The 13,075-nt window shown below is 41.4% G+C and overlaps 1 protein-coding gene across 2 annotated transcripts in view; it reads right to left on the bottom strand.

Annotated features, from left to right (window-relative positions):
- sdk1b (sidekick cell adhesion molecule 1b) overlaps positions 1–7,449 on the bottom strand; it is a 204,180-nt gene extending 196,731 nt beyond the window's left edge. For both annotated transcript variants that reach the window (XM_070913440.1, XM_070913433.1), the window contains exon 1: positions 7,275–7,449. In XM_070913440.1, the coding sequence (XP_070769541.1) occupies positions 7,275–7,449 (175 nt within the window). The remainder of the gene's footprint in view (positions 1–7,274) is intronic.
- Between the last annotated feature and the right edge of the window lie 5,626 nt (positions 7,450–13,075).

Below are 13,075 nucleotides of genomic sequence, written 5' to 3'. Positions count from 1 at the left end.
ACAAACATTTTTCCACATGTGGAGCCCATGTAATTATTGCCATAATTAGATATTAATCCTCATGCAGCTGTCTGTTGTCCTTTTTAGAGCCATTTGGCTGTGTACAACTTCGCACTGCATATTGCTATCACTGGGTTCAAAGTTCTTAATACCATTAAGCCCCATAAAATTTACTACATATGATGAAACTGTCACAGTGGCTCTTAGTTTCATTTACTAGTTCTTGTCTCATCTTCCTCTGGCTGCAGCTTATTTCAAAACACTGAAAATACTCCGAAAAAGGCGTTACTATTCATCACATGTGGGTTATCTCAAAAACAGAGAACAAAGCAGTGATGTGATATAAAATATTCTCACCAACAAGAATCTGTTGTGTCAATGTACAAGGTTTTTATTTTTAAATATACATACCCTATATCCCTTTCACATTTGACAAGGTGTTTTGCGACTGTAGTTTATTTTTGTCTTGCACTTTTGGTTTCCCTTTGGCTTTTTTTTTCTTTTTATCAGATGCTGCAAGAACAAATACCCAAAAGGTCTCAAGCAGGATTAGTTAGCCAAAATTAAATTCCACAAAAAATTACAAACAACCAATTAAGAAAATGAATAAAGGATTGCTTATCAAGGTTTTTGGGTGCCTCCCTTTTCATAGCATTTGTACATTAGATTACCTTTATGATAATATTTAAATATACACATGCATATTTATGGATACATCTTACATATTAGGTACAATACAAAAGCCATGCAGTAAATCCCATTTTTGTAAAGCTCATAATGTTCAGTCTTTGTTGACAGAGAGGTGTTGATTGAGCTTTATTAGAGGCTAAAGTTAGCAATAGGACTGTGTTAAAGTGACAGGTGTTTCTATAGCCATTTACATACAGTACTGTATATAAATTAGAAGTGAAACAAAGGTTGTGATATGATTTACTTAATATAAAGCTGTTCAGTTGTTAGCCATATCTTTTAGAAACTGGACCTGCTTTACTAATTTTAATGTAGGCCTAAAGTAACCTAACTGTGCATAGTGCCGCTGTATTATGTAGAAAAAACTAAATTTGATCTGACTTAGCATCAGGAGAAACAGAAGTGATAATGCATGAAAAGGTATCGACGCAGAGTTTAAATCATAATTCATATTTAGAAGGTTGTTTGTCTTTAACTTGTGAGTCTGTTAGTTTCACCAGTGAGTTAACTGGTAATGTGTTTTGAAGATTAAACCTGCAATAACTTTTTTTTGGGGGCCACTGGGGGGCAGCGGCAACAAGTTATGAACACAACCTTGACATGTCATTGCATTTTAAGTTGATATGGTGAACTTTTTAGCAAAAAGTTGCTTATTTATACATCCCGCAGTTACAAACCACTATTATCATTCATTTAGAGTCATGTTTCTGACCACTGGATGAATGTAAGTCCAATACTAACTCTATTTAAGCTCTGTTTTTGGTCTACCCCAACTCCTGAGGGAAATATCTGGCTATTTAGCTGCTAAATGCTCCACTATGTTCACCAGCTACTCTCTAACTTTGTCTGCCATTTGGAGAACAGAGCTTTTTTGATGAAAATGACACTATGAGAGCGGAGAGAATAAAACAGTAAAGTTGTGGGCTGGACAGTTAAATGATAGTCTGAAGGCTCTGTAACACCGAGGTGAGCTGCAGATTCAGGTGATAATTCTCTGTAGGTTCGTCACTATGAGCAACACCTTTCACATTGTCGAATTGTTTTCACATTGTCATTTGATACATTGTCATCACAAAAATATTGATTACAGCCGCTTTTAGTATTCTTCTTGTACTTACCAATTTACTAGCAATTTAATATAGCTTGTGCTAATTTAGATTGGAGGATTAAGATTAACTTTGCAGTAATATTCAAATATTTATTTAAGTAAATGTGTTCTAATTGGAGCAGATCGTTTATTAACTGCAGTCTGTGGTATTTTAGTAAGCTGCTAGGAAAGCACACTGTCACTGAAAATAAAACTCTTCTTCAAACTACAACTCTCCATAGCCATTCGGCTCTCATAATAGCCAGAGGTATTATTATATTACTGTGTAACCGGCAATAATTTGAACAGCAACAGACAGAAAGTCTTCTTTTGACTCCTCGAGACTCAGTCTTAATAAGATACGTATTCAACATTATAGCCAAATGTCAGATGATGAAGATTGTACAGCTCATGACACTGTGATAGTTCAATGTTTAATTTATTCTATGTTAGGACAGGTGGCCACTAAATTCTGCCACAAGTGTAACTTTAACAGTCTAAAAGGAACCACTATCAGCCGGCATCATGGACTTTACCTACACAAAATTTGTGAAAGAGTGTGTGCATGCGCATTTACCTATCTGTCTTTTTGCTTTGTGATGTCTTGCAGTTCAGTCAATCAATAGAGTTCATGTTTTGCAAGCGTTCTGCTTTATTTGGATGTCTCACAGTAGAACCATCTTGAAAAGTACAAGATAAGCTTTTGTGCTATAAACCACCCCACCCCCCCATTCCTCACACACATACACAAAGCGGATCAATAGCAACCTCCTCCCCTTATCTTACATAATAAACACCAAGGCCTAAACAGCAAAACAGCCTCCATTCCACCTGTGTGGCCTGCAGCAATGGATTCTTTAGTCCCTTATGGGGAGACAAGGAGGGAAGAAAGAATGAGAAACCAAAAAGAAGAGGAGCGATACCGAAAGAACAAACACAAAAAATGAGAGCGAAAAGAAGCAAGACGGAGAGGAAGGCAGAGGGAGACCAGAGTATATCCCACTTGGCTCATATTTCAAAGCTCTGAAGGATGTTTTTGAGGAAAACTCCTATAAAATGCATCTTTTGACAAAGATAGGAAACCATTCTGACTGGGCAGAAGCACATGTGTGTGTAGACACTTCACAAACACACATATATACATTTTGGCAGTTATATCTTATATTAATATCTAATATTTTGTGCCACAAATTGACCACGGTCATAGAAACACAGCTGGAGTGGGAAACACGACCCAACTGACCTCTTAATGATCTCAACACAACTTACAGGCTCACCAAAAAAAGTCATATAAACTATTGCAAGTTTGTGTGAGTCCGTGTGAACAAAGGAAGATGGGATAGATGCACCTGCTGGTCTCTACTTTGCAAACACACACCACTTCACACACACACACACACACACACATACACACACACACAGGTGACTATTTTCCATTAGGAGACTCTGTCTGCTTTTCTATAGCTGCCACTTCTTCTACTGTGAGAAGAAAACACTTAGGACCGATAGAGGGTTGGCATCAACCTGACACACACACACACACACAGACACAAACACACACCTGCCAGCAGCACGTACCAAATGTAGTCTGCAGTCCTGTCAGACTAAAATCTCTTTCACATACCAGGCCTGCACACAGAGACAGGTAGACACACACACAACTCTGTCCCTCTCAAACACACAGACATGTACGCACACACAGCGCAACGTGTCAGATGGCTGTGGAAGTGTGGTGATTTGTTCCACCTGACAGACAGGAAATAAGGGAGTCGACCAGGGACCTCACTTCCTCTTAGACCTGACTAACCTGACGTCTATCACACACTCCCACACACACACACACACACACACACACTGTCTTCTCCTCCACCATTTGCTCTCCCTCTCTAATACATATGCACATGCACACACACAATCCATCAGACAGCGAAGTCTCTCCTGAGGCTTCCAAAATTCGAACTGCTTGAATGTGGGATTAAATTCGTGTCTGTGGGCAAAGAAAGAACATGTGTACAACTGTTAGGGTTGGTGGATATAGCTGAAAAATTGATCACGATAAAATGTTTCATTTCAATTGATATCGATAATTATTTTTAACGACCTTTTCTTTAATAAAGATATTGGTTGCTACCATCAGTGGGAGATAATAAGAAACGCAAAAACAGACATAAGAATCATAAGAGTGTCAGGGAGGTGGAAAAGTCACAGTAAGGTTGTGCAGCGTGGACGATGATAATCAGTTAGACGAGGCTCCTAATTTACCCTCTCCTCATTACAACATGGTTAAGCAAATTTCCACGTCCGCTTTAACTGTTTGACACTGATGAGAGAGAAGGACTTTGTGTGTATGTGTGCGTGTGTGCGTATTTGTGTGCGCATGTGTAAAATTGCATGCTAGTCTATTTGATTTTGGTTTTGACATCACGCTCAGAACTCTCCCAGCCCACAGCCCACCATCCAAATGTCCTATCAGTGACCTCAATTCACTTAAGCATGCCCAGTGGTCCAATCAGTATCAAGCTCTGGCTTAGTTGAGCCAATGACATGTGTCATATCAAACCTAATCACAGTGATAGATCCACTAAGTGGGTCAGCATGGTGATGCAAGTCTTTGCCTGGCCTAGCTGAAGCAGAAGAAAACTTCAAAATTTATGGTAAGAAACTAAACTTTTGTAAGAGCCCTAAAAAATATGACCTGCAATTTATTTTTTAGACTAGAAAGTAGTGCAATGGTTTAACAGCTGGGATGCTCAAGCCACATTTTAATGCAATTACCTTGGGCAAGGTTAGCAATAATGACGACCAGCCGTATTTTTTCATTACACTTTGGCTACTTATAGACCATTATCATTATCCACATTAGCAACTGGGACAAAATCATTCTCCATGTATTATAAACCTAATGGTCCGTATCAGTGTTATGTGAACACATTCTGACTTTGAACATTTTCACGATTTGGGTTTTTGGTGATTTGAAAATCATGCTGAAAGTCTCCAAACGCATGGCTGTCAAACAGAAACAAGGCTGTTTACAGAAAACCCTGAACAGGTTTTCATCTCAAAACATTAATATTAAATATAGTGAGGCTTTCTGGACTCTAACTGATTCACATTTCCAGCATGGATACAGACAGAGCCTCATTGTAGACTTTATATTCTGACTGAAGGATGGGTCACATTTAGTGTGTTTCAAAATGTAAATCATATTCTGTCCCACTAACAGAAAGACAGCTGTGGAGCAGAACCCACTCTGTGACAGGGAGGCAATGGGGGGGCTGAGGGATAAGTTATGAATAAAGAAGGGAGGGTGGAGAGGTGAGCAGATGAGAGGTGGAGGATGGTGTGTGTTGGGGGGGGGACAGTAAAATGCTGCCGTCACTTAAACTCTAAAATGAAAGATCGATGAGCTTATTTAAATGTGCTCCCAGAGACGAGAGTTGGCTCATATAAAGCCTCACATTTATGAGGAGGGGTGTGGGCATCGATTGACTGAGAGAAAGAGGGAGAGAGATTGAAAGAGGGAGGGGGACAGAGGGGGAGGAGGGGGAGAGAGAGGCGGGGAGAGATCAGGAGGATCAACCCTGGCTCATGAATTTCATCCTTTTCCTCCTAAAATAAAACGTCCTAATAAATGCTGGGGATAGTGGGGTCGGAACCTGGAAAATCTACAGCCTTCGATTGGCCTCCTGGCACAGCTTATCAAATCAATAACCCCCCCCATCCACCTCCCCCACCATCTTCATTTCGTATCTGTTTCACTCATTTCTAATTCACCCCCAGCACACACTCATATACAAACACAACCCCCTGCCAGCCATCTTGAGGTAAGGCATAGACATTTAGCAGCAGGGCACCCCCCCCCCTTGAGCTAAGACAGCTGGAAGGGGTTGGTGCGTCTGAAGGTGGGGAATGGGGTGTGTGGTAACTCAGTTGCTGGTGCTGAGACCTTGACATTAGAGGAAGAGGACGGAAGGAGCTGACTCTGCAGCCACACCGTCCCTCCATCTCCCACCTCTTCCTCAACACCAAGGAGGGAGGGAGGAAGAGGGAGAGTGTGACGACTGGGAAAAGAAGGGAGAGGAGAGCAACTTTTGACACACACAGAGGTGTTGTCATACCGTCATCATCGATTGAACTGCAGGCACAGCTTTCTGAGTGACAAGAACGGTGCGCCGCATTCCCTCTCTAACCCCCCCGCTCTATTCTCACCCCCTTTCCCTGCCCCTCCTCTCCTTCCTCTGCTCCCTTTCACACCACCTCCATCTCCTCTTTGACACACTGCCTCCTGACCTTCTTTCCTTCCTCATTCCTCCTGTACCTGTGCTCCCTCTTTCACACTCACGCAGGCACTTTCCTGCACTTAAACGGCACACACATTCTCCATGCGTTCACAAATAGTACACCCCCACCTCTAACACACACATATATGCACAGACATTCCTAAGACCCCTCCTCCACATAACCCCAAGTCTCAGCCTTACATTCTGCCCACCACGCCATCTGTGACCCAGAGAAAACTGTGAGCCGACACCAGCCTGACCTTTTCTGTGCTTTTGTTTTGCCTCTCTGACATGATCCCAAGAGGTACATGCACATATACAAAGACACACACACACAGAAACACACAAATATCCCCAGTTTCTCTCCATCACTATCTCTACAGCTGCAAAAAAAAGCACATAAATGCATGTAACATGGCAACGCACAATTTCCACAAACAGCTTTGGTTAGGAATCGATATCTCATCATATGCGTCTTCTTCCCTGTTGCTGTATTCAACAATTACTCCACGCAGTAACCCTCTGCAACCACAAGTCACACACTAATCTGGACACCTGCCAGCACAACAGGGTCAACGCTGGACTAAAAGGAGGCAACTTAAATTAATACACTATGTGCGGCTGCATGTGTCTATGTGTTTGTGCCAAATCAAGAGCTGTAGTTAAGCAGGTCATTGACTAAGAGGGGGATTATCAATGCTTGGAAACTGTAACACCCCCCCATACACATCCTCAATACCTTAATCCTACAATCATCATCCTACAATCTATGCATCAGCATAACAATAACAATAATTTATACATGCACTGTAGTAGGTACCTTATCTGTCTCTGGCACACAAACAATCAACCTGACTTAATTTACAAAAAACATTGTTGTTGGCCTAATAACCCCCCCCCCCCCCCCCCCCCTCTCTATTCCCCTCCTGCAGGGGCACGAGACACATCCCAACTAATAGGCAAATTGCTGTACTTGGTCCAATAAATCACACCCCTTGTTTCCAGTTTAGGAGTCATCATCTCACTTTCCCCCTGTTCACCATGGTCCAGTGACAAATGAGTCTGTCAGTAAGTGTTTTCAGACCATACACTTTGCACAATGCCCCGTATACCCTTTAAAACAACATGAATGGATCAAAGTACATATATAAATATAAATATTATTTAGTGCAACATCTGACATTTGAACCCAGGACGCCTGTGAGTGAAGCTCTTACCTTGGCCGTGCAACATGTGGCAGCTGCAGCCGAGAAGGAGCAGGAGAAAAAGGGGATTACACCGGCTCCCACTCCGGGTCGTCCCTGTCCCCATCATCTTCTGTCGGCTCCCTGCTGCGGGTCCCTCCACGAGATCCGTGGACCCCTCAGGGCAGCAAACTCCCGGTTTCATCATGCGGGTGAGAGGGGACCGACAGTGTCCGTGTCCGCTTGCGCTTTGCCGCTGTAACTCTCTCTCTCTCGCTCTCACTCTCTCTCTCTCTCTCTCTAAGCCCTGCGCACGAATGGGAAGAAGTCCGAGCGGAGAGGAACGGGCTTCAACGCCGGCACCTCCGCGCTTTCCCGGTGAAGAGAAGGTCCGAGCTCCGGGAGTCCACCGTTGTCACTGCCGACAAGCTCCCCGCTCTCTGACTTCCCAGCTCCGGTATCCAAAACTCGGCAGGCAGCGGGAGAAAGAGGAAGGGGGGTCGCCTCAACCAACAGAAAGACTTTCCCTTACTAGTCTGTTTTCACGGTGTAACTGCACGGTTATCTCTATCTGCTGTGGCGGAGTCCGTGTGTCTCTGCGTCCTGCGATACCTCATTTTCATTTGGATTGATCCGAGCAAGGAATTAATACATTTGAGTGTGTTTTAGACTTATCGGCTTATTCCCTGCTATCGACCTCAAATCCGCGCTTGTTTTGATGTCTTCACCGGGGGATTTGTCCCGCGGATCATTTAGCTGTTAGCACAGCGGTCGTATTAACAGAGAAGCAATAAAACACGTGAAGTATCCATCCATGCTTCGCCTGTAAAAATCAATTCAGTAATTGATTCTGTGAATACCCCTGGTTTTTGACTGCAAACTAACTGCACAGAAGTGTGGTGATGGGAAAGCGTGGGCTGCAGCCTGTTATCTGAAGTTAGATATCCTAATTAACTGTTAACCCAAGTCGTCGCGGGTCGAAATGATCCACCGCTCTCTCACAACGGGACTCTTGTCTCGGATACCAGAGAGGCTAACTTGCCGTAATGCGCCGCGTCTCGGATTACACGGAAAAATGACACAACAGGTTAGCAAATAAACGCATTAGAAGTTTCTCAGCAACAACCGAGAGTTTTCTGTCTTCTTTTACATGTACATACACTGGCGAGGAGGGGTACGAGCCAAAAAGTAACAGTCGGTTTGAACTGAAAAAAGCAGCCGTTACAGAGACGGTAATGTTACTCTCACTGCTGCTACTGCGACACTGGAGCCTTTCGCTTTTTTATCCAGAGTCTTCAACGATCCTCCAAAACAGCCCGCCCCGGAAAGAAACGGCTACTTCAAAAACGTTTTATCGTTGTCCGTTCATACTCACGGGAGTTTCTTCCCCCAGTTAGCGGCGTTTTAGCCGGTTTTTCTTCGTCTCGGCACCCTGTTGAGGCTTGGGGAGCCGACTGAGGCGATGCGTCTCCCTCAACTGAACACCTGCCACCCTCCTCGGCACAGACTTGGGGGAGAGAGAGGGCTCTTGTTTAGCCTTATTCAAGTAGCTACTGCGTTTTCGGTCTTTAGTGAAACCAAACGGTCAATATTTACGAGTCTGAATTAGTCACTTTTTCCACTGATTTCCCCATTTCTTGCTCAGCCTCTCCGTTAATCTCTCCGCCGATCTATCCCAAACTCTAAAACTAAACTTCCATTCACTATCATCCGTTGCTGCTGATTGGGCGAGCCGAGTGCTCCCGCTGTTCCTATTGGACAGTCCGAACAAGGGGGCGGGAAGCAATGCCAGTACTGAGAGCGCGGTGGACGGCGCCCCCAAAACCCCCACACAGAGAAACGTGTCTGGAAGAAGTTTTTACAAATGTTTTCTCTAAAAATAGATAACCAGTCAACCATTTATATTTAAGAAGACAGATTTTATTAGGTTTATTATAATATATTACTTAATACAGCATTTGTGTCAAAGTAGTTGGTGAGCAAGCAGGACTACAATGAGAGGAACATATAGCCTGGGGGTTTTTTCACCTTGCTTACTTCAAAGAAATTTGACTATATATTATTTTACTGAGGAGGAACTATCTGAAGCACCACTGGTGGTCCAGCTACACACACAAGCACTTGCTTCATTACAAAATAACTGTCTGCCTCGAGCTATATCTTAGTACTAGTGATAACCTAGTTTCTTCCATGGTGAGGGTCATTAAATGGCACATTAATATTAAAGCCTACAACACAGTGACCTTATCTTTTATTGCCTCAATAAATCCTAAGAGACAGACTTTCCATCCCCTGAGTGGCCAAATAGTCTCCCTATGCCTTCTAGCTGTCCCCAACACATTCTCCTCAAGCACCTTCACCTCAGCTCATCTATTTATCTTTCCATCCAGGCTCATTTGGCAATTGGCTTCCAACTTTCTGTTTCCAGTAAAGTGGCTATGATGCTACTTGGAGTTTCCATGAAAAGGTTCTGCTGCTCAGTCTGCAGTGCCAAACCTCAGAGGTTGCTCTGGTTTCCACATTAAAACACCAAAATCCCCATCTTCTGGTTCAAAATTGCTATCAGAACTTTATTAAAATGAATGGGAAAAGCCTTAATAAAAGGAACGCAGATGCTTCTTGTGAATCATATGTGATGGCCTCGCCTGTCACCAGAACCTATACTTATCCAACACTTCCTTTCAACTTAAAAGTTCTTTTAAATTTAAGAGAGCCTCTAGAGATCCTCAATGATTGTAGTACAGAAACACAGGTGAACACACACCTTCTGAGACATGTCTGGCACTGAGTGTACAAAATATCATCGGTCATGATAAATAATACATTTTATTGAGGCACAATGATCAGAAGGTAGTTTTAGCTATTATTTGCATTTGATTTTAACATTTCAGTCCATTTCTATTTGTATAGCCTATACATTAAATTATGGTTAATTTCACATACTTGCTCGTGGAAATATTTCACATTGATAAGAAAATTAAAAAATGCATATTTTTGCAGAATAACATCACTAAATAAAATCTTAGGATTTCTTTAAGAACATGCAGGGTAAATTCTTGTCTCTGATTGGCTATTCCTGCCCTGAGCACAAATGTGATTAATCATGTGATGATTTGGAAACTGCTCTTCCAAAGAGTACCTACACTTGACTATAAGTAGGAGTAAGTCACCTGATAAATGTGACTTATTTTTTCTTACTCCTAAATCTTCATTTGATCAACACGGGCCCTGATCTCACTCATTTTGGAGTGACAATGTTCTCCACCACCATCATTAAAACTCTAATTGAGGGAGTATTTTTTTGGAAGAATGGTGTTCATCCCTCCAGTAAAGTTCCAGAGACTTACTATGCCAAGCTGCATTGATGCTAACCCTTTACTTTAGGCTGGTTTTGTTACTCATCTGTATTTCTGTCACAAATTTAAGAGAGAATCTGTGTCGTAGCACCAGCAAGGCCTTTAATTGATTTCTATATGTCAGCCATCTTGCTGCTAGGATCTTCACTGTATTTTGCTTAACTGCACAATAACCCTGCATTTCCTCGGAGATTCTTTTCCTCACCTACAAGGTTCTAAAAATTCAGTAACCGCACACCTGGCTGACCTATCCTACCCTGTCTGCCCACCCGGCGGTCTTTGCACCTTTAGATCTTGGCCTCCCTGTCATCTCCCCCACCTCCACCTATCTCCACACCAAGCAAGCTGCAACGTGTTTGGAGACAGTGAGAATACTGCTCCTAACCTTTGTTGCTATGATGCCATCACCATTTTGCTCAGACACAACTATGGTTTTTGTTTCTCTTTTACAGAGTTACTTTCATATTTAACCATGGTTTTTAACAGCCTTCTGTCCCACTTTATGTGGTGCCCTTGAGTTTGAGCAAGGTATTTTTGAAATTTAATATATTTCCATGCTCTAAATACAACGATGCCTCAGATCACCGCTGACCTCTGCTTTTACTTTCTTCAAACTGTTCCTGACTTGTTTCATATTCCCAGCGCTGTTCCTCCATGAGCTCACATTTCTAATACAGCTGTCTCATTTACTTTCCTCCTGTCTCTGCCCTGTTCCAGTGGAGGCAGGTCATGGATATTGCAGTAATGTATGTGAATGAATGTAAGCAGCATTTTAACACATTTAGCTGCAGGGGAAAATATTCTCCAGAACTGACCCGAATCATAAATTGAAAAGAAGGTTGGAAATTCATAAAGGAATATGTTCGAGGTAATAAGTTGTCCATATTTTACCCCTGGTGTATCAAGCTAGATTTTATTTGATAAAAAGTAATGATTTTGAAGGAAAGTTTAAAAATTCTGTTCAGTTATGCAAATAAGATACATATACCTACACTGCCTAGTAACTATATATAAAAAGGAACAACTCACCCAAAGCTAAAACCTACAGAACCAAGACTTACTGATATACTGCCTGGGTTAACTGCAGGGTAACCCAGTCACATCTGTCCAATCTTATAGATTATTATATTATTATTATATTTTCACCGCAATCTATCAGACTGGAGGTGTGTTTATTGTATTCATTGTTTTTAGAAATACACCTCATTAATTACAATTAATTAATCTATTTAATGTTTCTTCTTATAGGGTAAGTTCACAGCATAGACCAATGCCACATGGCCTTTATAGCCTAAGCTAGTTTGAACATAAATCTCTCTGCCTTTATACAAATACACTAACTAAATATAGATAAAACATAAATAAAATAGAAAACACATACAGTTTTACAACAAAAACACCATAAAAACATAATTGTTCATAGGTCTACTATTCGCCATATTTCGAAGTGGTCAAAACAAGACTACATATCTCTTAAAAACATGAGTGGGGAAATCTTATCGTGTCGCTATCCACAATTTTAATTTGCACGATGAAATAATCCAAAGAGGCTCGGTTAATGTAGAAGCTGCTTGTGATCAAGACATTTCTAATAACTTAAATGTGAAAAGATAATTTGGATTCATGAAACTGTTTGTAGCATAAAAACATAAACAATCTCTGATGAGTCCAAATGTTTGTAAATTTCACTTCAGCAAATGTAATCATCATTTGTACATGCTACATGATACCAACAAACTTTACTTCTGAAACCTGCACAATACACTGACCACTATTAACCTTTACATTTAATTTTGACATGTGACGCATTAAAAAAATCACAAAATACACAAAATCTTTACCTGTGACAAAATATTACAAACTCATGATTCACTTACTAGGTTTTTCCAGAGACAGGGATATGTACAATCATATACGACCGCCTGTTCTCACATGTTCCTTTGTTAGGAAGACATACTATCAAAAGTCCTGGAAAAGCGTAGCAAGTGAACCTAGATAGAATATTCTATTACAGACCTGTTCCCAAGGTCAAGATTGAACCTCTGTGCAAAAATAAAATCCTTGTTATCCATAACAAGAGCGTACACGAACTGTTGATAGTGAAATAAATCCCAGCGAATGTCAGATTAAATAAAACAAAATGTTTTGAAATGAAACTCATAGCAGCTTCAAATCATTTCTTCAACCATTCATTTTACATAACATTATTGGATTCATTTTGTAACGTGTCCAGTTCTTATTAGTCATTTAAGTGAATGTATTTCCCCTTCTGTCTCTCAATAGAAATGTGCCCACACACACACACACACACACACACATAGTGGGTTATCTGGTTCCAATACAGACTGACTGAGTGCTCACAGGTTCTAATTCTGAAGCCAATTTAGCTTCCAATTACCTGAGTATCCAGTACAATTACCACTGCATTTTCTGCCCTCAATCCATCTATTGCTCTCTATCACCAAAGCATCCTGTTAT

Source organism: Enoplosus armatus, chromosome 2 (assembly GCF_043641665.1).
Source record: "Enoplosus armatus isolate fEnoArm2 chromosome 2, fEnoArm2.hap1, whole genome shotgun sequence".
NCBI lineage: Eukaryota > Metazoa > Chordata > Actinopteri > Centrarchiformes > Enoplosidae > Enoplosus > Enoplosus armatus.
The sequence above is the reverse complement of the archived record's forward strand: the minus strand, read 5'-3'. Positions and strand labels throughout refer to the sequence as shown.